The sequence below is a fragment of the Oppia nitens genome, unplaced genomic scaffold, assembly GCF_028296485.1.
Source record: "Oppia nitens isolate AA-2021 unplaced genomic scaffold, nextdenovo-longstitch-racon4-pilon3 scaffold34_pilon_pilon_pilon, whole genome shotgun sequence".
In the NCBI taxonomy this organism is placed as follows: domain Eukaryota; kingdom Metazoa; phylum Arthropoda; class Arachnida; order Sarcoptiformes; family Oppiidae; genus Oppia; species Oppia nitens.
The window spans coordinates 446,844-473,015 of record NW_026533215.1 but is presented as its reverse complement, the minus strand read 5'-3'; the positions used below and the strand labels follow the sequence as shown (position 1 = coordinate 473,015).

Sequence of the window (26,172 nt, the reverse complement as noted above, 5' to 3'; positions counted from 1 at the left end):
ATATTTATAATATATAAATAATTATTGAGTCAATATTTATAATATATAAATAATTATTGAGTCAATATTTATAATATATAAATAATTATTGAGTCAATATTTATATTATATAAATTATTGAGTCAACATTTATATTATATAAATAATTATTGAGTCAATATTTATAATATATAAATAATTATTGAGTCAATATTTATATTATATAAATAATTATTGAGTCAATATTTATAATATATAAATAATTATTGAGTCAACATTTATAATATATAAATAATTATTGAGTCAATATTTATAATATATAAATAATTATTGAGTCAACATTTATAATATATAAATAATTATTGAGTCAATATTTATAATATATAAATAATTATTGAGTCAATATTTATAATATATAAATAATTATTGAGTCAATATTTATATTATATAAATAATTATTGAGTCAATATTTATAATATATAAATAATTATTGAGTCAATATTTATATTATATAAATAATTATTGAGTCAACATTTATAATATATAAATAATTATTGAGTCAATATTTATATTATATAAATTATTGAGTCAACAATTATATTATATAAATAATTATTGAGTCAACATTTATATAAATTATTGAGTCAACATTTATAATATATAAATAATTATTGAGTCAATATTTATATTATATAAATTATTGAGTCAACATTTATATTATATAAATAATTATTGAGTCAACATTTATATTATATAAATAATTATTGAGTCAACATTTATATTATATAAATAATTATTGAGTCAATATTTATATTATATAAATAATTATTGAGTCAACATTTATAATATATAAATAATTATTGAGTCAACATTTATATAAATTATTGAGTCAACATTTATATTATATAAATTATTGAGTCAACATTTATATTATATAAATAATTATTGAGAACATTTATATTATATAAATAATTTATGAGTCAACATTTATATTATATAAATAATTATTGAGTCAACATTTATATAAATTATTGAGTCAACATTTATATTATATAAATTATTGAGTCAACATTTATATTATATAAATAATTATTGAGAACATTTATATTATATAAATAATTATTGAGTCAACATTTATATTATATAAATAATTATTGAGTCAACATGTAAGTCTAATTTATTTTATAATTACAGTGAATAAGTGCTAATATAATAATATTTAAATAAATATTTAATTTTTGTTTTGTGTTAAATAATTAATTACGTCAACATTAAATATTTGGTCAACATTAAATATTGGGTCAACGTTAAATATTGCGTCAACATTTAATATCACTATAAATAGAGACAAAAATTAATTTCAATTTTCAGTTCGAGTCGAGACATCGAAGAGACAACATGTAAGTATAATTTATTTTATAATTACAGTGAATAAGTGCTAATATAATAATATTTAAATGAATATTTAATTTTTGTTTTGTGTTAAATAATTAATTACGTCAACATTAATATTACGTCAACATTAAATATTGCGTCAACATTTAATATCACTATAAATAGACAAAAATTAATTTCAATTTTCAGTTCGAGTCGAGACACCGAAGAGACAACATGTAAGTCTAATTTATTTTATAATTACAGTGAATAAGTGCTAATATAATAATATTTAAATAAATATTTAATTTTTGTTTTGTGTTAAATAATTAATTACGTCAACATTAAATATTGGGTCAACGTTAAATATTGCGTCAACATTTAATATCACTATAAATAGAGACAAAAATTAATTTCAATTTTCAGTTCGAGTCGAGACATCGAAGAGACAACATGTAAGTATAATTTATTTTATAATTACAGTGAATAAGTGCTAATATAATAATATTTAAATATTTAATTTTTGTTTTGTTTGTTAAATAATTAATTACGTCAACATTAAATATTTGGTCAACATTAAATATTGGGTCAACATTAAATATTGGGTCAACATTAAATATTGGGTCAACGTTAAATATTGCGTCAACATTTAATATCACTATAAATAGAGACAAAAATTAATTTCAATTTTCAGTTCGTCGAGACATCGAAGAGACAACATGTAAGTCTAATTTATTTTATAATTACAGTGAATAAGTGCTAATATAATAATATTTAAATATTTAATTTTTGTTTTGTTTGTTAAATAATTAATTACGTCAACATTAAATATTTGGTCAACATTAAATATTGGGTCAACGTTAAATATTGCGTCAACATTTAATATCACTATAAATAGAGAAAAATTAATTTCAATTTTCAGTTCGAGTCGAGACATCGAAGAGACAACATGTAAGTCTAATTAATTTTATAATTACAGTGAATTAGTGCTAATAAAATAATATTTAAATAAATATTTAATTTTTGTTTTTTGTGCTAAATTATTAATTGCGTCAACATTAAATATTTGGTCACATTAAAACAATTAATTTCAAATAAATATTTTTTAGATAAAAAATCATGTCTGATTCAGGAAACGAAGATGTCGTTAAAAAAAAGCGAAAAAATTCGGCAGATAAAAAAAGAATTGCTGAAAAACGTCTTAAAGATAAAAAATCACGTGATCGTGAAAAAGAAGCAAATAAAGTAAGGATGGCTGAAAAACGTCTTAAAGATAAAGAAACACGTGATCGTGAAAAAGAAGCAAATAAATTAAGGATGGCTGAAAAACGTCTTAAAGAAAAAGAAACACGTGATCGTGAAAAAGAAGCCAATAAACAAAGGATGGCTGAAAAACGTCTAAAAGATAAAGAAACACGTGATCGTGAAAAAGAAGCCAATAAACAAAGGATGGCTGAAAAACGTCTTAAAGATAAAGAAACACGTGATCGTGAAAGAGAAGCCAATAAACAAAGAATGGCTGATAAACGTTTTAAAGATAAAGAGACACGTGATCGTGAAAAAGATGTTAAAAAACAAATTAAAGAAATAAAACAAAATCATACAAATATCAAAAAATTTGAAGAAGCAAAGTTATATGGTCCGACAGAAATCTGTTCTTGTTGTGGATGTTTATGGTTTAAAACTCAAATTCGTCCTATTAACATTATTAATTTCATAAAATTGAATGACAATGAGAAAACACAAATCGATTTCTTTAATTTAAAAGAAAATTGTCAATTTTGCAATACCTGTTATCAAGACATATTAAAAGCAAAAATTCCTCGATTATCTTTATCTCATGGATTGATGTTTCCAGAAATACCAGAATGTCTTAATAGTCTTAATGACTTAGAAGAAAGGATGGTGTCCGCACGAATAATATTCGAAACAATATTACATTTACCAAGAGGTGGTCAGTATAAAATGAAAGGAAACGTTGTAAACGTTCCAGTAGATCCAAATTCAATGCTTCCATTATTGCCAAGAATTGACGATGAATTGCACATTATAAGAGTACAATTAAAAAGACGAATAAGTGATCCTTCACGATTAGATAACAAAGACTTGTATAAAACTGTTAGACCTCACGAGTTAAAGATAGCACTTAATTTTTTGATTAAACAAAGTGCCTATATAAATGCTGGTGTTAAACTAAAACAAGACTGGTATAAACGATTTCCCAAAGACTTTTCTCAAATAAATGAATTAGAAGAAGACACAAAGACTGCTATCATTAATGATGACGAATCTGATAATGTTGGATGCTTAGATACTCTTTGGGATAGTGAAGATCCACAAGTTGGAGTAGCATACGCTCCTGGGGAAGGAAAAAAGCCTTTAAATATTTTGATTGATATTAATGCAGCTTCATTGGCATTTCCTAAACTATTTGCCGGACAAGAACGCCCATTAATTACCAAAACTATGCGATTTTCAGTCGCAGATTTCGCAAAATCAGAATTAAGAAGATATGATCGCCGATGTGCTGAAAATATTCCATATCTTTTTTTTACATTTAAACGAAAACAATGGAATGAGGCTATAAGTGCAACAAATATTTTTAAACGAAAAATAAAAGGACAATCTGAATGGTCAGTTAATGATGCGCTAGACAGCACTAAAGTTAATCAAGCTATTGCATCAGACAAGGCATTTAAAAGCATGTCGAAACTTAGAACAAGTCCATCTTATTGGGAACAAAAACGTGACGAAACCATAGCAATGATACGACAACTTGGATTGCCTACTTTATTTTTTACTTTATCCGCTGCTGAATCATCTTGGGATGAACTACTGGTTATTTTAAGCAAAGTTTTAAATAATATGTCATTAACATTAGAAGAAGCTAACAATCTTCAAAGAGAAGAAAAGTTATTATTAATAAGGCGAGACCCAGTGACTTCAAGCAGATATTTTGAACACAGATATCGAAATTTTTTCAATCTAATAATAAAACCTGGAGTAGCTTTTGGAAATAAACGTGTTATCGAAAGTTATTATCGTGTTGAATTTCAACATAGAGGTTCGCCACACATTCACGGACTTCTTTGGTTATCTGATGCCCCAAAATATGATAAAAATAATGTTAACAGCGAAGTAGATGTAATAAACTTTATTGATGAAATCACATCGACATCAACAACAGCATATTATGATACAGATGACGAAGAAGATACACAATGTGTTGATGAAGACACAACAAATCTTATTAATTCGTTGCAAATACATCGACATAAAGAAAATTGTCTTAAAGTAAAGAATACGTGTCGTTATCGATTTCCTATGCCGCCAATGAATAAAACAAAAATATTGAAACCATTGGATGAAAATGTTTTAGATAAAGACAAAAAGAAACATAAAGACAACTTTGATTCTATTCAAAAATTGTTAAATTCATTTGATGAAAAAGAAAACAAAAATATTGTTAATTATATGTCATTTGACGATTTTCTTAAAATGACCAAATTGTCACATTCAGATTATATTGATGCCATCAGATCTTCTATCAAACGCGAAGAGATATTTTTAAAACGTCAACCAAATGCGGTTAATATTAACGCATACAATCTAATTTGGTTTAAATTATGGCGTGCTAATATTGATATACAATATTGCCTTCATCCATATGCGTGTGTTAAATATCTATGTGCCTATATAAGTAAATCTATGCGTGGAATGTCGCTATTATTAAAACAAGCATCAGAAGAAGCAAAGAAAGGAAACAAAACAATTCAAGAACAAGTACGTCATTTAGCCAACACTTTAGTTAATGGAACAGAAATATCGGCTCAAGAAGCTGTTTATCACGCATTGAGTATGGATATTTCTCGAATGTCAAGAGTTACAATATTTATTAATAATGGCCCCCCAAATGAAAGATTTCAAATATTGAAATCCCGAAAAGATTTAGAAGAATTGCCAAGTGATTCGAAAGATATATCAATAAAAGGACTTATAGATCATTATATGGCAAGACCAGTTATTATTGATCGAGTAAATAATTTGTGTTTAGCTGAATTTGCAGCATCATATAACTATTGCAAGTCAATATCTTCAAAAATTCTCGAATCAGATAAAATTGACTTTGACGATGATGAATCTAACGAGGAAAGTGATGTCAAAAGTTCATTGCCAAATATTATAGTCCTTGATAATAAAATGGGATTTATGAAAAAAAGACAAAAAATGAAAATCATTCGCTACAAAAAATATAATAAACAAAATGATCCAATTAATTATTATCGTTCAATGGTAATGTTGTTTTTTCATTGGAATGATGAAGAAAATGATCATCAAGAAGACAAATGCAAAGAATTATACGAATCCAATATCGAAATAATAAAAGAAAATTTAAAACTATTTGATCCACAATTATTAGAAACAGAATTATTTGACGCCATCAATGATAATGAAAAAGAAAATGATGAAAACGATATAAATGAAAATTCTAAGGAAGAAGAAATTTCTAAAGAACATGAAATTTTAAATATTAGATCTCCTATTGCTAACATTTTTGATGAATCTGACAAGTCAAATGAAAACATATCCAAATCTTATATTGAAAGGATATCTGTTCCAAAAATAATTGATGAAGAAGAATATAGAAAAATGATGAGATCATTAAATATAGAACAACGCAACATTACTATGGATATTCTACATCGCTTTAAAACGGGAAAAATTCCATTTAATATAATATTAATGGGATCCGCTGGAGTTGGTAAAAGCCATGTGCTCAAATGTATTTATCAATCATTTCTTCGTTTTATAAACACTATACCTGGAACAAATTTGGATTCAATTAAAATATTGATAACAGCATACACTGGAAAAGCAGCATGGAATGTTGATGGAATAACATTACATGCTGCGTTAGCTTTTCCCCATCAACAGATATCTGGTGGAAATTTGAATAAATTGTCTGCCGATACATCAAATACAATGCGCTGTAAACTAAAAGATTAGTTATAGACGAAATAAGTCTTTGCAGTAATAAAATATTTAATTGGATCGACAAAAGACTAAAAGAAATATTTCAAAATACATTGCCATTTGGTGGAATTTCAATACTGTTGATTGGAGATCTTCATCAAGCAAAACCAGTTGGTGGTGGGTGGCCATTTAAAGAATCAAAAGATGGATATAACGCAATAATCGGTCCTTATTTATGGAGAGAATTCAGATCATATGAATTATCAATAGTGATGAGACAAAAAAATGACATTGATTTTGTTGATTGTTTGAATAGACTTGCAAAATCTGCCTTAACTGAAAGTGACATCAATTTACTTAATTCTCGCTATAATGTTAAAGATTCTTTCAAAAATGAATCAGTTTGTTTATATTATACTAATAATGAGGTAGCATTACATAATTCAAAAGCAGTCGAAGAAAAAGTTGGCGAATTAATTGATAATAAAGCTATTGATGATATAAAAGGATATAAAAATATAAGTGACAGACAAAAAATTATTGAAAAAATTGAAAAAATGACATATCAAGATACAAATGGGTTAATGAGTAATATAAATTTTAAAATTGGATTAAAATATATGATTACATGCAATGTTGATGTCTCTGATGGTTTATTTAATGGAGCTTATGGTACTTTAATGAGAATAGATAAAGATAAATATACTGCAAATATTAAAACAATATGGATACAATTTCCAAAAAATTCTGGATTTGAAATTCGCCGAAAGTACAAAGAATATATTAAACTAAATTTTATTCCAGAGACTTGGACACCGATTGTACCAATAAAGAAAGATTTTCAAATTGGTGGATTTCTTAATGTAAACGTAACTCGTACACAGTTTCCATTAGTGTGTTGTGAAGCTATGACAATACATAAAAGTCAGGGGTCAACATTTGAACGAGTTATTGTTAATTTAACTAAACATTTGCCTCGAGAATTAATTTATACTGCATGTTCTCGAGTAACATCAATTAATGGATTATACTTGGATGGAGATTTTAAATTAATTGAAAATTTGAAGCCAAAACAAAGTGATAGAGAAATCTTCAATGAAATACAAAGATTACAAACTGAAGCAAAACTTCAATTATTAATTAAACCTTTATCTCTATCAGTACAAAATGATTATTCAATTACTTACTTAAATGTTCAGTCATTTAGAAAAAATCATTTAGATTTACAAAGTGATGACAACATATTGGCATCTGATTTGCTAATTTTAGTAGAAACAAGAATAAAAAGTCAATACAATTTATTACCTAATATTGGTGAACTGTCAGCTATAAGCCATGTTTACTTAGAAAATTCTACAATTGCAAATGGAGGCGTTGCTATATATGCTAAGAAGTCTATTAATGCAGCATTTGTTTGCTCTGTCATGGATAGTAATGACAAACCCACTTGGCATTATGAAATCTCTTTTGTCAAATTTTATAACATTGCAGTTGTTGGTGTGTATTTATCATCTGGTCTTCCATTTGATACTCTCAAAAATATACTTAATAACATTTCTAATAAGACATCAAATTTTCAACATATTATAATATGTGGCGATTTCAATGTTGATTATTCTACTAAAAGCGGACAAACATTAGTTAATTTAACTAATAAAACATATAATTGGACATATTTAATATCAGATGATATAGTTACAACTAATTATAGAAATCAAATTGATTATATTTTTACAAGTAATAAAAATGATAAAATTTATCAGTATGACTTTTATGGAAGCTATCACATACCATTTTGGATTGATGTTTGCGATAGCGAATGTGTTACTGACGTTAGTTCTCAATCAAGTTACTCATCAAATAATGAAGAAAACGATCTTAATAATACATTAAAACCAATATCACAACAAAGTCATTTTGCTGCTACATTTAAAGACAACCGATTAGATGATATTAAAGAATCTTCAGTTGTACTAACTAAATTATCTCAAGAAACAATTGAAGATTATTTAAAAGTGAAAGATTCTAAAATAACTGCTTTAAGACTATCACAAGAAGATATAGAAAAGCACACGCAATTACAAGATCATCAATTACCAAATAATATTTGGCTTTCAAAGGCAAAAAATACTTATCTACATGAAGATCTTGTAACAAGTGATTTAGGATTACTTGATGGATCAGAAAACAGTGGATGGCTAAACGATTCTCTAATTACAAATGGAATGGCTGTCATTTTTAGCAATCAAGCAAATAATAATAACTTACTTAATTTTCAAACTTCTTATCGTTTTCAACAAAATTATCTATATTTAAAACCTAAGTATTATTTCACTAATGTTGGACAAGAATTACACCATATTGTTAACACTGGTAATCATTGGATTTACATCAATATTCAATATACATCATCAACAACAATTACATGTAATGTTTATGATTCGGTTAACGCATTATCTGTAAGCGAATTAATTGTACGCGTCGCAAGTGCACATATAAGACAACTCGACATAACACCTCAATTAAAATATCAATTTTGGCGAGTAACAAAACAGCCAAATTCTAATGATTGTGGTGTTTATGCTTTAATGAATATGGCATTAAATATTTCTGGTATTAATCCAAGTTCAATAAGACTAACTGAAAATAGTTTCAATTTGCGTCAAAGATTACAAAGATGGTATGAATCAGGACAAATTTCATTGCCAATTACACGAAATACCGAAGCCAAATCCAAATACATAACAATACCAACTCTACATTGTTTGTGTTCGAAAACATTTAATAATAATATGATTCGCTGTACACAATGTGGTGAAAGATTTCATCAAAATTGTCAGCAGGATAATAACACAACACAAAGCAATTTTGTTTGCACAAAATGTGTTGAACCAAATCAAGATATTTACGATGTATTGTAAACCATAAATCTATATATAACATTTATTATATCCTTATTTTAAATATACTTTTGTATTTAATATTTGATGTTTAAAATAAAATTAAAATTTTATATAAATGTGGTTTATTTCTTATAAATGACAATTAATTTGCGAACATAATATTTTATACCGTCAAGTTTTTTTTCTGATAATGCTTTCTAGCATTCTTAACTGGTTTTATAATGTTTACTAAATTAGTTTAGGATACTTTAGTCTTTTATAATATTAAACACATTAAATATAAATATATTAACTATACAATAATTTGTGGTCTAATTATGGGATTATTTGTTATCTATTAATTAAACAATTTTTTAAATAAAAAATATTCATATATAAAACTGTATTATTTAATATATATATATATAATTAATCAAAAGTCAATAGAAAAGTTTTAATAGATATTTATATTGTTTGTGCACTAAATGCCAGTTAAAAAATAATAATATTGTTATCAGAAATACGGTAAATTAGTTTATTTTATAATATTAATTCGATTACTCAACCCGAGAGAAACTTTTTTTGTATCACTAATTGTTGTTTCAAAAAATATGCAATTTTTATATGTTTTCAAAACTATTGAGTTTTTATATAATAATTTTGTTTTTATAAATATGTCATCTAACACTTTTGTCACTTTGTTTTTTGTTACTTTAATATTAATTGTATAATATATATATATATATATATATTTGAAAATTCTAATAAATATTAATATTGTTTAAAACCAGAATATTCTAGTAATAATATTCTAACATTTCAATAACTATTTTCTATATATATGTTATTAGTATATATGTATTATTATTACAAACATTAGAAATTTGTTGAATATAATTGAATGCAATTATCATAGAAATTAATGATTAGCTTCAATATCAATAAATTTTTATATCTATTACTATTTTTCATTCAAATTTAATTATATCTGTCTTTTTTTATCCCATTTTATTATATTATATTATGCACTATAATGTATATACTGTATAATATAAAGTGTATATTATATAAAATGACATTAACATATATAAAAATGTAAATATAATAAGCAAAATTGTTGGTCAATATTATTATTATTAATAATAATAAAACAAATAAAATAAACAAATTATAAACAGTATTTTTAAAAATTTATTTATACTACATATTATTTTAAATATTATAATTAAAATTATATAATCTGATTAATAAAATTATTAAATTATTATGTAATAAAAGAATAATCAATTAATTAATTTAAAAAGTATGATTTAAGATAAATACAAAAAAATAACATATATATTATATAGTATTGTTTAGGTATGGCGATGACAGTGTTTGTTGAATTCCCTATTTCTGTGTCACCAATATTTTCGGTATTGATATACGAATTGATACCAAAAGAGCCGACATATTCACCGGTTATCGGCATAACTATCTCGTAGTCGTTGACCACTTGAGCTTTTTGATTGGTTGTTACGTTAAACAATGCGGCCAAAAGTCGGGCATTCATAGTCCGTTTACCTCTAAACATGGGTCCATTAGCTCTGATATATACGTTTGCAGTGTAGGGTAAGCGCATGTTATCAATGGTCTCGACATAAGCTATCAACTTCACAGATGTCTTTGGCTTTAGGTTTATAATCTGTTTAAAACTAAATGTTTCTTCATTAGTGTTGGTCACAGTCTGTGTCTGACTACCTCCCAATATATACTCGTATTTATTGTCGATACCGAAACTTGATGTAAACTTAGTCTTAGCGCCGATACCCAAAAACGATGCCCCGAACTCACCTGATGTACCAATTTTCATGTGTATAGCCATTCCTGTCAAGTGTTGCCAATGATTAGCTATGGATACCTGACTTGTGTAGACTTTTTTCACTTTCTTTTCAAACTCATCGGTAATCTCAGCGTCGCTCGGATTATTAATTATCGTCGATCTCATTGAATCCACACGTTTTGGTGTATTGTCCAAAATTTCCTTTAAAAAAATTGTTTTATTTTTATAAATTTAAATTTAAAAAAAACTATAATTTTTGTTGTTGTTTATTCTAATTACATTTAGTGATTGTTGAAATTTAAAATCATTGACTATAATATCGGTATCATAGCTATTAAGTGGCAATTCTTTAATTCGGTTTATTTGTACACCACTAGTGCATTGAAAATATTCCTTATCTATGAATAAAAAATTATTTTTAATAAAACAATTAAAAAAAAATTTAACAATCATTTTGAAAAAAATCTATACCTGAATTTTTATCATTGGTTTCATCATCTTTTTTAATATACATTTCATTAGTATAAACCAAATCAACAGTAGTGTCATTTTTGATAACAAAGTAAAACTTATCATTATATTTTTCAAAATAAAATACTGCTTGTTTATCTTGAAATTGACCAAGATAATATCTAAATTCATAGAAACCGGTTGCCTTTCCATTATTGTCAATTACTGGAATATTTTGACAATAAACGATTGATGCCATAATTAGACAGTTAATTATTGCTAACAACAAAATCTGCAACATTTTCAATGACATTACACTTATAATTTTTTAATAAAATAAATTTATTAAAATTTATACACACTATATTAAACAAAATAAATTTTGATAATAAACTTTCAAGTTGTTTCGAGTATAACTTATATACTATAGTATATATATATATAGTCTATAAATAAATATATATTAATAAATATGAATATAAATATATTGTATATTATTATATACATTTCAAATATTATGATTTATAATAATACGGATATATTGTATAATATTGCTAAACAAATAATAAATTATTTAATTTAAAATAACATAATGTATTTATCTGATATCATTAATATTATTTATTAATAATTTTTAATAAATATTTATATAATATTGAAAATCATTGTTTTTTAACAACATAATATATCCACAAAATATTAGTAATATTTAATATTTTATAATTATAAATATAGAAAAAAATTGTATAAAAATTAATAATTGTTAAATATTACACACATAGAGTTTAAAATATTATAAATTATTAAATTAAATAATATAATTTATAATACTATTGATAATAAAGTAAACTTATTTAATGATATTTTTTATTACAATATTTTTTTATTATAAAATATTATTGCATTTTAATTTATATTATAGTTATAATTAATATATTAGTATATAATATACTATAAAAAATAAAGGCCAATATATTGATGTATTAAAAGTAAATTTATACAAAATTATAATTGTTTGTTTTTTTACATAATTAAAAAAAATCTCTGCAGTAATTCTATATCAGTGTATAAATAAAATATTAAATTATTTAAATCAATATCAGACTATAATTAAATTTATCTAATTATTCATAAACATTTTTTTGCAATTTGAATTTTAATAAAGGATTGTTAAATATTGAATTACAGTAGGTATTATTGTAGTGAAAAAACAACAAATTTAATTATATTTAAATGTTTATATAAATATTTATTAAAATATTATTTAATAGTTTATATTAGATTTTTAAAGAATAATATTTAATAAATTTAATTATATGTAATATTAAATTATTAATATATTTAAAGTTTAATATTTGTTTACCAACAGTGTTTTATACTTAAAAATTTTAGTAAAATATATAATATTGTAATCGATATATTATTATTACTAATATTTGTAGGAATTTTATGTTATTAATTACAATTGATACTATAGTATATTAAAAGACAATAATTTTAGATGTTATATAAATATTTATTTTAAAATATTAATTATATAATATTAGAAATTTTAGTGATATTTAATAAATACAATAAATGTTATATTAAGTTAAATTATATAACTTAAAAAAAATATTTTTTATTATAATTATAAATTAAAAATTAAGTATGTTTTATTATTTAAACTAAAATAATAATTATAATAATTTTTGACTAAACTCTCTGCCATTTCTATTGACTATAATAAAGACAATCCATGGCATTTCTGCCGTTTCCAGTTGTCTACCGTTTTCAATATGTTTGGTCCAATCATATGAGTGTAAGCACTGACCGGTCATTAGTAGTGATTCCCGTCCGACACCACAATCAATGAGTGTTACATTCGGGTAGTGTTTGATCACTGAATGAACAACCGATGAAAACACTCATTGCATACAATAATACATTCAACATTACTATAAATATTATTATAAGTTTATTATTGTATATAATGTTATTATAATTGCTAGTTTACTATATATTAAGTAATGTAGTAAAGTAAATCAATTGATTAAAATTTTCTATTTTTAGTGAAAAATGGTTTTTAGTTATTTTAGCTATTATTAATATATTATTACATATAAAGTATATTACTAAGTTATATTTAAAAAGTTATTTTAATTAATTTTAATAAATGTTATTTGGATAATAGTTTTTATACAGACTATACTAAACATTTCTAAAATAACTTTGTCACATATTATAACATTAATTATATGTAAATAATAAAATTTAATAAAGATTATTTTATAATTAATAGCTATTTTAGTTTTGTTTGTTGTCTTTGTTTTCAATTAACTTCCAGTTATTAGTCATAATAATGATATATTAATAAAAGTATTTTACATTAGCTTCAAAATACAGCATCAAATTATTATATCAATATTTAAAACATATTTAAACAAAATTTTTAGCTCAACTTACACTATTAATACATACATATACATTATATGAGGGTTAAGCCAAGTTTATGAATTTTAGTGGGGGGTCTAGGGGGTCAAATGATTTAAATATCGTAAAATTTTGGAGGAATAGGGTAGGTGAAGAATCCTATTGTATTTTTGCATTTTTTTTTTTAAAAATCTAAAAATCAATGTAGAGTCGAAAGAAAAGTTATTAAACTTTTCTTAAATTCACGAATATTGTAATGTAAATTCACAAAAATTAGGTAAATATTCCCAATAAAACATTATTTATCAAATGAAAACTTGATAAAAACATAAATTTTAAATAAAAAAAATTAAATTAAATAATTCTCAAATTATATTTTAAAAATAATTAAAAACTTTATAATAAACAATATATTGTTTAATTAATTATTAAATTTATTTATTTTAAAATTCAAGTTAAATAGTAATATAATTACTTTCTATTAAACAAATGCTGTAGTTAATTTATACTTATGAAATTTTAAGAAAATTATAATGTTATAGTTAGATTAATTTTAACATGGTTATTTGGCCTTACCCCCTATCACCCCCATGATTAAAATGCTATATACATATATATATATATTTAATATTATTAAATTAATAACAGTATATAATTTACACACACGACAATAATATATAATCATATTTTTCAAAATTCAATTTTATTAAAATTCTCAATAAGTTTTGTATACTTTTTTAAAAATGTCTTTAATTTCATTAGAGATTATTGTGTTTTTTTTAATCTCATCAATGGTTTATAGTCTTCAAACTCCCGTAATTGACAATAATGGACAGCCAACCGGTCTCTATGAATTCAAATATTATCAGGGTCAATTTAAAACTGAAGTGATTTTTATTCCCTTTATAATATTTTCTATTGAAAAATATGATGATTATAATTATTTTGTTTACACAAATCATACTATGTTTTTATATTTGGTTTTAAATAAAAATATTAAAAAAGATGCAATTATTTTATCTTCAGGTATGACTTTTTGTTGTTGAAGTGATTGTAAAATTTTGTTGTCATTGAAATTTTTTTTTATTGTTTGTAACATTTTTATTTATTTTATTAATTTATATAATTATTTTTATTATAAATATAGTATATCGAATAACAATTACTAAATTTCGAGAATTGCCAGTTGATAACTATGTTATCAGTATTATAATCAGAGATTATAAATTTCAACAATCACTACAAGTAATTATAAGCAAATACAAAATATTATATTTTTAGAAATTAAAATTTATAAAAATAAAACATTAAATTTTTTTAAAGGAAATTTTGGATAATACACCAAAACGTGTGGTTTTAGTGAAATCAGAGACACTTAATAATCCGACCGGCGCTGAGATTACCGATGAGTTTCAAAATGAAGTGAAAAAAGTCTACACAAGTCAGGTATCCATAGCTAATCATTGGCAACACTTGACAGGAATATCAGTACACATGACAATGGATACATTAGGAGAGATCGGGGCATCGTTTTTGGGTATCGACACTAAGTCTATGTTTACATCAAGTTTCGGTTTCGGTATCAAACGCCAGTTTAAATGGGGCGGTAGTCAGACACAGAAGATTGTGAACAACACTCACGAAGAAAAGTATAGTTTTAAACAGATTATACGCATAAAGCCAAAGACAAATGTGTCGGTTATACCTTATATCGAAACCATTGAAAACATGCGCTTAGACTACACCGCAAACGTATACATCAGAGCTAATGGACCCATGTTTAAGGGAAATCGGACTATGAGTGCCCGATATTTGGCCGCACTGTTCAATGCTACCATCAATCAAACAGCTCAAGTGGTCAACGACTACGAGATAGTTATGCCAATCACTGGTGAATATTTGGGTTCTTTTAGTATCATTTCGTATAACAGTATATTAGATCTTAGCAGTGGTTACGACCAACTTCTCTCAGTCAACAACTCAGTCTATGATTTGAAATATTATCAAATATATGTTATTATATTAATTAATTTTTTACTGCTTTTATTATTATAATATATCAGTATATGTATAATATATATAGATATAATTTTTAAAAATTTAATTTATTAATTCATATTTTAAAAAGTTATAAGATTTAATCTAATTTAAACAAATAGTTTTGTTGCTTATATTTTTTAAAAATAATATTAAACACTTTACAATAATTTACAAAATATCATATTTAGTTAGCAAGAATTATACAGTAATTTTAATTTTAAAAAATATCTTCTCATTAATTATAAAGTATGTACCGATTAGACACTCATTGCATACAACAATAAATTCAATAATACTATAGATATTATAAGTTTATGACAATTTTAATTTATTTAATTTAATGTAATAATTACTATAAAATTATTATTTAAAAAATCCAAAATCAATTTATTTAAATAACTTACTATTTACTATTAATAACATTTTATGAATATTTTATAATATTTTATTACAAACAATATTAATAATATTAAATTATTTTAAAAATATTGTATGTTTTAATAATTTAAAAATAACTAAATAATTTAGTAAAAATATAATTTTTTAGTTATTTTATTATTAACTATCAGTAAATTATCTAATTAAATTAACAATTAATAAAACACAATATTTATTCTAAATTAAGTAATTATATTATTGTTTCTATAATTGTCTAAATATTAACTAATCAATTATATATATATATATTTGAAATTAAACTTAACTTAATCTATTTAATCTAAGCTAGTTTATTAATACTGTAAAATATAAATAATACAATTGAAATTGAAATAGACTTTATGTGTGTATTGTTGGTGCGGTAGTAATGGACATCTAAGAAAATAAAAAATTAATTTAATATTATTGATAAACTTATTATATAAATTAAATTTGCGTTAATAATAATAATAATAATAAAAATAAATGCAATTTTAATATATAAAATTACTATAATAAACTATTTAATAATAATAATAATATACAACTATATGAAAAATTAATAATAAATATTTTTTATCAATAATTATACTAGAAAGACTTTTAAAATAATTAATTAATAAAAAAAAATTATTATAATTTTTTATATTTTTTAATAACTAATGTGTAGTGTCTTGATTTCCAACTAAAAAAATTATTTTGTCGGTTTAACGCTTATAACTGGGACTTAGTATGTCCACCTAACTTGACCAGTGGACGCTATTTCCGAAATTTTATTATAACTATAAATAACTATTTGTTAGGTTAGCAACTATAAAAACTTATAAATAACTATTTCACTTATTTTGAAAAATATAAGCATAAAATTGTAAAATATTGCACAAATATATGTAAAAACAAAAAGTAATAGTTATATAAATTATATAAAATGTGTAAACTGTTATCAACTCATATTACTTTTTTAACAATAGAAATAATTAGTTTATTTATATAAATCATTTTTGTAAATATGCTGAAAACAAGTGAATTATATATCAGTTGAAATATTTATAAGAAAATAAATAATTATTTCAATAACTATTTGGCTTTTTTGGCAATTATATACAACTATTTAATACAGTTTAAATAACTATTTTAACAACTATTTAATAGAGTATAAAAAATTATTAATCAATACACTACTAATGTGCTATTAATATATCAATTATACTAACAAATGTTATTTAAAACTCTATTTTGAGTAGTATTAGTAAATAATATAATTAGATTTAAAATTTATTTTTAAATATTTCAATTAAATTTTATTCAAAATATTATGAAAAAGTTTTTTTTGTATTATTTATTGTAATATTATTATATAAATTATAGTTCTCTTCTAATATGATAGGGAGGCAAAAGAAAAGTATTTTCCATATTTTCCGGGAAAATAGGAGGGATTTTATTAGGAAACTTACTTCCCTAATCATTACAAACCCTAATTATACTCTAAAGTATTAATTATAACTATAATCTCGAACTAAAATGCAATAATATTTTAAATTAAAAAAAATAATACACCTTAAAAATAAAATAAATTTACAAATATTTTTTTTATAATTATATATATATAATCACTTTAATACTCAATATTATTAAAAAAAAATAATCTTTACAAAAATCAATGAATAATGTAGTAAATTAAAAAAAAATGATCACTAATATTATAAATAAATAAAGATTTTGATAATCATAATAATATTAATATAATTATATAAAATATAAACTTTATATTTATACTGTACAATTAAAAAATACATTTTTTTAATACATTAATTGATTTATAATAATAACAAATAAAATAATCGTTTTTTAATCTATGTTTATAAATATCATAATATATATATATTCTGTATAAAATTTATATGTATTTTAAATGATAATAAAAAAAATAATTTAAAATTACTATATATCTTAAGGACTCAATTGTGACTGATTTGCAGTTCGCGCCACAAATACTTGCCGTCCGTCCATTCGCACCGATAGCGGGCAATGTCCTTACGGGTGACAATACCGATAACTTCGTTACGATCGTTGGTCACTATCAAATGTCTCAAACCGATTGCCCGAAACAGGCGATAGATACGGGTCAGCGATGATGTATGCGATACTGAATAGGCCGACGGATTCATTACTGGCCGTACGTCGATAGTGTACTCGCGTTCGGCATCGCTGATCGTATTGACCACCGACTCGATCGACTCGTATCGAGGATAGGCGTTGCGAAACGTTTCCATTGTATACGAGTGCCAGTCCTGTTCGTATTCATTGAACAGTTTCTGTTTGAGCATAACAATCAATTGCCACCGCAATACTAGTCCACGAAAACGGCCGAACGTAGTGTCGCCGCGGCCGTAGTCCATACGAAACGATACGTTCATATCGTTTAGTGCAGCAAAAGCACTGATGTTGTTGCTATCGTTTGATAAGTCGGTGGTGTCGACTACGGGAAAACCGTTATGCGATTCGCTCAGTAATATGTCTATTATGTAACCGACCTGTAATTAGTATTCAAAAAACATAATAGTTAATAAAACTAACAATTAATTTACCCATTCATTCATTTTCATCACCTTTTCGGTCGTCTTCAATGTAGTAACCGGTGTGGACATCACCTCCGATGCGTATATATTGCTAGCGCCGACCGGCGGCTCCCAATTGAGAAACGGTATGCTCGACAACTGTATGTGTATATCGTAGATGCCTTCGTTGAACAGATCGCCCACCCATTTGGCAGTAATCAGTGTTATCATAATTGGCAGACCAAACGTTAGATTGCCGGTCGCTTCGATCAATATGACAGTCAAACTGATAGTCATACGGACAATACCGCCGAGATTGGCGGCCGCACCGATCAGTGCAAACTTTCCGGGGCATATCTATATATAGAGGTGGGTGTAATGGTTATTAATAATTGATTGAATTAATCAACAAATAAATATATTGTAATACCCAGTCCTGTGTGGGAAACATTGATTTCATGCCGATGCCGGCCAGCCTTCCCCAGGCAGCTCCGACCAACAGTGACGGTATAAACAAACCGCTCGATACACTCAGTCCATAGGTCCAGCAACTAAGGAAATAGTAGACACCGACAAATATGGCCAACGATTCCGGCCGCCAAGTGCCCTCAACATTGTGAAACAGGTTACGCAGAGATGCTTCGGGTGTATTAAACCAGAGGGCACCCATTACCGAGTACTCTCCATCGTGACAGTTATATTTGATGGGATATTCGACATAGTTTTCTTTGATAGTCTGGTGACAGTCCCGAATGTAGACAATCATTAGGAAACCAATGGTTGCGGTAACCATTGCCACTACGACAGCTTCGAGTACTTTGAGTACGGGATGACTGATATAGCGTATACGGAAAACAGTAAGTTTGTAGTTCATATAGTTGAATAGTGCACCCGCTAGGCCACCGAAAGCGCCCATCAGTACGTAGAGAGGTAGTTCGGCAAAATTATAATTAAAATCAGCTGCAGCAAACTGGCCAAAATTTAACAGTCCCGAATAGGACAACTGGCCCGGATGCAAGTGATAGGTTGATAGTATTAGATTTAAGGTAAATGTCGATACTAGTGAACAAAAAAATATACGCCACGTAAGCTTCTGGTTCCAAAAGGAGGCGCCCTCTTCTAAGCTGAACAGTACGCCACCGACTGGTGCGCCAAAAGCGGCCGCCACTCCGGCAGCGGCACCTGTTTGTGTGCGATATCAATGATAAAACAAATACATAATTTAGCAATTTTTTATAACTACTGATAATTACGGTACTATTAAAGGAAAGTTTAGTATTAAGGAACAGTTAAGTTAATTAGTTAGTTGGGATTAGCCAACCAACCAACCAACCGATCGGTGACACCATACCTGCTGAGACAAAATCACGTTTTTCCCGATCCTCGCGAAACTCTTGCATAACTCGAAAATCTTTATTAAATGTCGTACTCTTGCCCTGCGAGACGCCGGCCGCAATTACCGAACCGCAATGAATCATCGGGCCCTCTTTACCGCAGGCCAGTCCGCCCACGACAACCATAATAACACCAAACAGTTTGGCAAAATAGGTCTTAATGCGAACGACTTCGGGAACTTTAATACCATTCAAATAACACTTAATTACTGGTATACCCGAACCGGCAGCAATCGGTGCCAAATAGGTAACCAATGCCGAACCCATTAGTACGGGTACGGCGTTCAAACCGAGCCACATGGCGTACGGTATGATTATACAGTACTGGCCACTAGTAATAGTACTGTCATTACCGCCGCCGCTGTTGTTGATGTCCTGATTTCTTGAGCACCGGTCGACAAACTGTTGCAACAGTTTATACTTATATTTTGATAGTCCTTCGACCGATACGACAATCACACAGGCAGTGACAGCGGTCAACAAACCGATGATAAAGATGACCAGCCAGCGGACCATTTCGGTACGTTTGAGCCACGAATCGGCCACCCGTTTCCTCTCTTCCAAGTAAAGCATGTTTTCGATCTGGTCGTAGTCAAGACTTTCGTACTTTTGGGACAACAAATCAAGCGAACCGACTGCTTCGGGTGAGGCCACACAGTGAACATCTCCGGCTATACGTACTGGCGATTTCTGGCCACTACGGCTGCTATTGGCTGATGACGACGATCCGCTGGCCGACGGCTGGCGTCGCATTTTTGTTTGCCTATTGTCAATGTTATCGGTAGTAACACAAGTGGCCGACATATAATCGATTTCAATACTACTGATGGCTCGGCGGCGGCGATGTCGTTGTTGGCCAGAAATGCCGTCGGGTTCGTCGTCATCGTTGTTAATAACGAGCCGCCGATCGTTGCGTAGGTTATGGTGTCGACGGCGGCCATCACTACTACTACCACTGTTGACCACTACTTCGTCATCGCTTAGTCGGCGATACTTTCGACGATTCGGTCGTTTTTGGTCGTCGATAGCGACGGAGTCGGTGGCAGTGGTTGTCGTTGTTGTTGTGGTCAACGGTGTAGTTATGTTGACGTTAATGTCGTCGACGGTGTCCGACATCGGGCGGCTATACGATCACACCAATTGGTCAGTTGATTATTATTATTATATATACGGGTGTGTAATGATTGACCTCCAAGTGCTATATATATATGATATATAAAGTGCTGTTCAGTGAGAGACAGCTCAGGGATATATCAATGACATCCTCTCTCTCTCCCACTCTTTGACTGATAGCTAACGTAAACAACAAAAATAAATAATAAAAATAATTAAATAAAAAAAAACAATTGATTGAAATGCGATTACAATATCATATATAAACAGTAATAATAATAATAACTAATAAAGTAATAAACAATTTAATTACAGTTTTAAGTAATAATAGTTTGAAACAAATTGAAACATAAAATAAAACTGTAAATAAATATTTTGTTTATATTATTATTATTATTATTATTACCGTATGTTTTGTTAATGCTATTGACGTTATTGACGACCACTATTTAGATGTGTATATGTAACGTAATTTATGTAATAATTATGTAATGTACATGGAAACTTCATAGATTTTTTTTTATATTAAAAAATTGAAAATGTACATGGTAGAAATAATTATAATAATAATAATAATAATAGTAAATGTAAACTGTATAGTATTGTATAAAATGTAAAATTAAAAAAAAATTAATTAATATATAAATTTAATAATTATTATTTAAAATTTTTATATTTTTATTTGAATAACATTTTTTGTAATACAATAATATCATAAATTTAGTCAAACATTAGATCTATAATACTGTATATATAATTGAAAAATATAATTATTTGTATTAAATTTCTATTGTATTTATGTATTATATATTTTATAATAATAATAATATAATGTATTGTTTTAAATTACATTATTTTTAATTAATGTTTGTAAAAATGATTATTATTTTATAGTTTTGATAGTAAAATAAATAAATACTTAATTATTAATATTATAGTTATTTTGTTTATATACAAAAAAAAACTAAAATAATATATTCATTAAATTACTTAATTAGTATTCATATTGGATATAATAATATAAAAACAAAATATATACTGAAATAATAATAATATAATAATAAATAATTTATAAACTATTAATATTAGACTTAATTATTTTACAATATAATATGAATTCTAGTGTATTAAATAAAAATTAAATCACAATTTTTACTAGAAATATTAATTTAAAATATAAAAAAATTTATTTAATAAAATAATCATAATAATAAATAATAATAATTAAAAAAAATTATGTACCATTATTTATTTATAAAAAATCATTTAAATAATTTACTAGGGTTAAATACATTAAAAAAATCAATATATCTAATATTGCTTAAATTTTTTAATGCATTTTAATATTAACTTTATGTATAACTCAAACTATATTTTTTAAAATTATTATTTTGTCAAAAAAATATAATAAATAAATAATAAAAATTTATTATTATTAATTTATTATAAATAAATAAAAGCTGTTTTATTTGTTTTTAATTTCATTTAGATTACTGTAGTTGTTGTTGAACTATGTATTAAGTTATAAAGTACAGTACAATATATATATATATATATATTTAATACATATATAACTATAATCTAAAAACTATATATTGTACTGTACTTTATATTGAATATATAATATAATATTATTATTAACAATAAAAACAAAATAAATATAAAAGCAATTTATTTAGGATATATTGAATGAATCGTATGCCTAATTATCTGCAACATTAAAACTAATTTCAATGGATATAATTTTCTAAATATACAGTATATAATAGATAATAATATACAGATATTATAATATACGGCTTATTAATACAATTTATATAGCACTGTTGGCAGAGTCTAAACATGTTTGTAATAAAATGTATGACCAATATTTGTATACATTGATTCAATTAGCATTGATATACAGTAGCAAGTATATTTTAATATTTAAATATTTATTTTTCTTATTAATAATAGTAAACCATGTTTTTAAAATAAATATAATTTTTAATATTAATTTAATATAAATTTAATTTTATAGAATTTATATTTTTTTTATAGTTTTACATTATTCTTTTTGTTATTTAAAATCAACAATTAATATAACAATAATTAATTTTTAAAACAATTATATTTTTGCTAAATATATTTTTAAAATAAAATTTTCTAAATATTTGTAAATATTAGTTATAAAAATTATACAGTCAAAATTTAAAAGTTTGTATTTTTCCAACCCTGGTATATATATATATACACTGTACATAGTATACATGTACATACATATAAGTACTTTATATAAGTTGCTATAAATAATATATAAAATAATATTGAAAAAAATTAAATACTTACTGAATATTAAATAAATTAATACTTAATAAATCTAGCCATAGTTACTAATTTATTAAATAGGTTAAATATAACCTAAATAAAAAAATTAAGTAAAATTTATTTTGAATAAAATTTTAATATAACTATTATATTATATCAATATATAATAAAAATATTTAATCAATTAATTTGTTTGTTTGTTTATTTATATAGGTAATAACTATAAAATAAATTATATAAAAACATATGTTTTTATAATAATAATAATAAAATTTATTACTTATAGAATATTCTGTATATTGTTTCTAACCAAATAATTATCAAGTGTTTAAATGATTTAAATTTTGTAAATTGATTGCACAATACATTTTGTATTACATTATTAAATACTATAATAATACAGTAGTAATAACTATGATATACACTGTGTGGCTATCATCCCATGAGATGTGAATACAGTATATATTAAAAAAATATTTTTATATATAATATTGTGTAATAACTATATACAAACATTGTCTATAAAGTGTGTATATTTAAAATTATTATTCATATTAATGTCAAAATCTGTATTAAAAATGTGTAATAATACTAATACTATATTATTATTATTAGATAACAATTTAAATGATCAATCAATAAAATTTTTTAGTAGTAATATTATAATGTATGATAAAACTAGTGTATTATAAAGAATTTTTATGGATATAAGCCATCAAATAAATACTATTTTTTATATATTACTTTAAACAACAAATATATTTATATATTTTTAATTAATTACTTTTTTTGAAATGAAAAATAAAATGATTTTTAGTTTTTTTTCTATACAAACAATTTAATAAATGTAACAAAAAATATTCTGTAAATACTTATAATAATAATAAAAGAATATAAAAAATTCATGAATAGTTGATAAAACACATTATATTCAAAAAAAACATTTTTTTGGTATTAAAAATCATTTATATGAACAGAAAAAAAATATTTATAAATACTAGCTATGGTTAAGTTAGTTTTTTCAATATTATTATTATTATATTTAGTATTTAATAGCAATATGGGATTTAAATAATTTATATAGTAATAGATATTATATATATATATTATATTAAACTCATAAACCGTTTTGTGTGCTGGCCATACATGGCTGAGTTTTTTCATATATATATATATATATATATACAGTATATGATATATATCTATACGCGACTCATAATGATTGTGATCAGTGATATTAATTTTTATGAAACATTTTTGTGGTCATAATTATTTTATACATATAATAGCACACACATAGACACACACACACACACACACACACACACACACACACACACACACACACACACACACACACACACACACACACACACTTATATATATATTGTATAAACATTAATGAATAAAATTATACATAACTATTGTGTAATATACTGTATATATATATATACTGTATATCAGTGCTGAATATTATTCATTGCAAAAACACATATCACTCCCATGTCTTTCTCATATCGTATGTGTTTCATAACTCATCTATAAAATACCAAATATTATTATTATTATTATAAAAATTTTTGTATATGATATAAAAGAGTTGTGACAAATTTTTTTTTGTCACATTTTATTTGCTAAATGTAGTGATTATTATATATATAAATATATATATATTTGTATAATATTTATTAGTAGTCAACAATTCATGTATATATATATACTGTATATAATTCATACCGTATATGATATCCACAAAAAAAACATTTCAAAGTAAAAATTTTTACCTAAAATTTTTCAACCTATCTCTCTGTGTTTAGTCGTATTTAAAATAAATTTTTTACTTAAAATAAATTATTTACTAAGAAACTATTTTCAAAATAAATGAAAATATTCAATCATCAATTGAAGTTTAAGTTTCCAATTAAGTTTATTAATAAAAGTTATAAATTTATTAAATTAATCAACTTTTATATTCAACATAAAAAGTAGTTTACCTAATAATAATAATAATATATGATCAAAAAATTTTGTTAATTAAATATATTTAAAAACTAACATTTCCTAAAAATTTAAAGTACAATAGACACTAAAAATTTAATTTTCCCATAATATATTAAATAACAATAATTTAATTTGTTATTAACATTATATAATATATTATAATACTAATCATAATAATAGACTGTAATAATAATAATAATAATAATAATAATAAAATACTGTACAATACAGTTAGTCCACAAAAAGATAATAATAATAATAAATATTTATAATTAATTTTGTTGTTACAACTCTTATAATCACTAGAATAATAATAATAATATATTTTTCAAGACAGCAAAAAAAATATTTATTAAAATAACTAAAACTTTTAATTGAATTTTTTAAAAACATAAAAATCAATTATGAAATGACTAACTTCTTATTGATAGACAATTCAAACAACAAAT

The 26,172-nt window shown here is 24.4% G+C and overlaps 1 protein-coding gene across 3 annotated transcripts; it reads right to left on the bottom strand.

The window, feature by feature from the left end:
- Nucleotides 1-18,307: 18,307 nt before the first annotated feature.
- LOC128956934 (H(+)/Cl(-) exchange transporter 7-like) lies at nt 18,308-21,877 on the bottom strand. Of its 3 annotated transcripts, none has more exons than XM_054302645.1 (5): nt 21,822-21,877; nt 20,260-21,595; nt 19,339-20,090; nt 18,960-19,265; nt 18,308-18,884 (listed from the first exon to the last, which is right to left on the bottom strand). In XM_054302645.1, the coding sequence occupies exons 2-5, from the start codon at nt 21,416-21,418 to the stop codon at nt 18,309-18,311; spliced, it is 2,793 nt and encodes a 930-aa protein (XP_054158620.1). In that variant the 5' UTR covers nt 21,419-21,595; nt 21,822-21,877; the 3' UTR covers nt 18,308. The 3 variants fall into 3 exon arrangements, with proteins under 3 accessions (XP_054158620.1, XP_054158619.1, XP_054158622.1); XM_054302644.1 differs by lacking the exon at nt 21,822-21,877 and adding an exon at nt 21,729-21,789; XM_054302647.1 differs by lacking the exon at nt 21,822-21,877 and adding an exon at nt 21,729-21,789 and having other exon boundaries at nt 18,722-18,829.
- Nucleotides 21,878-26,172: the final 4,295 nt, after the last annotated feature.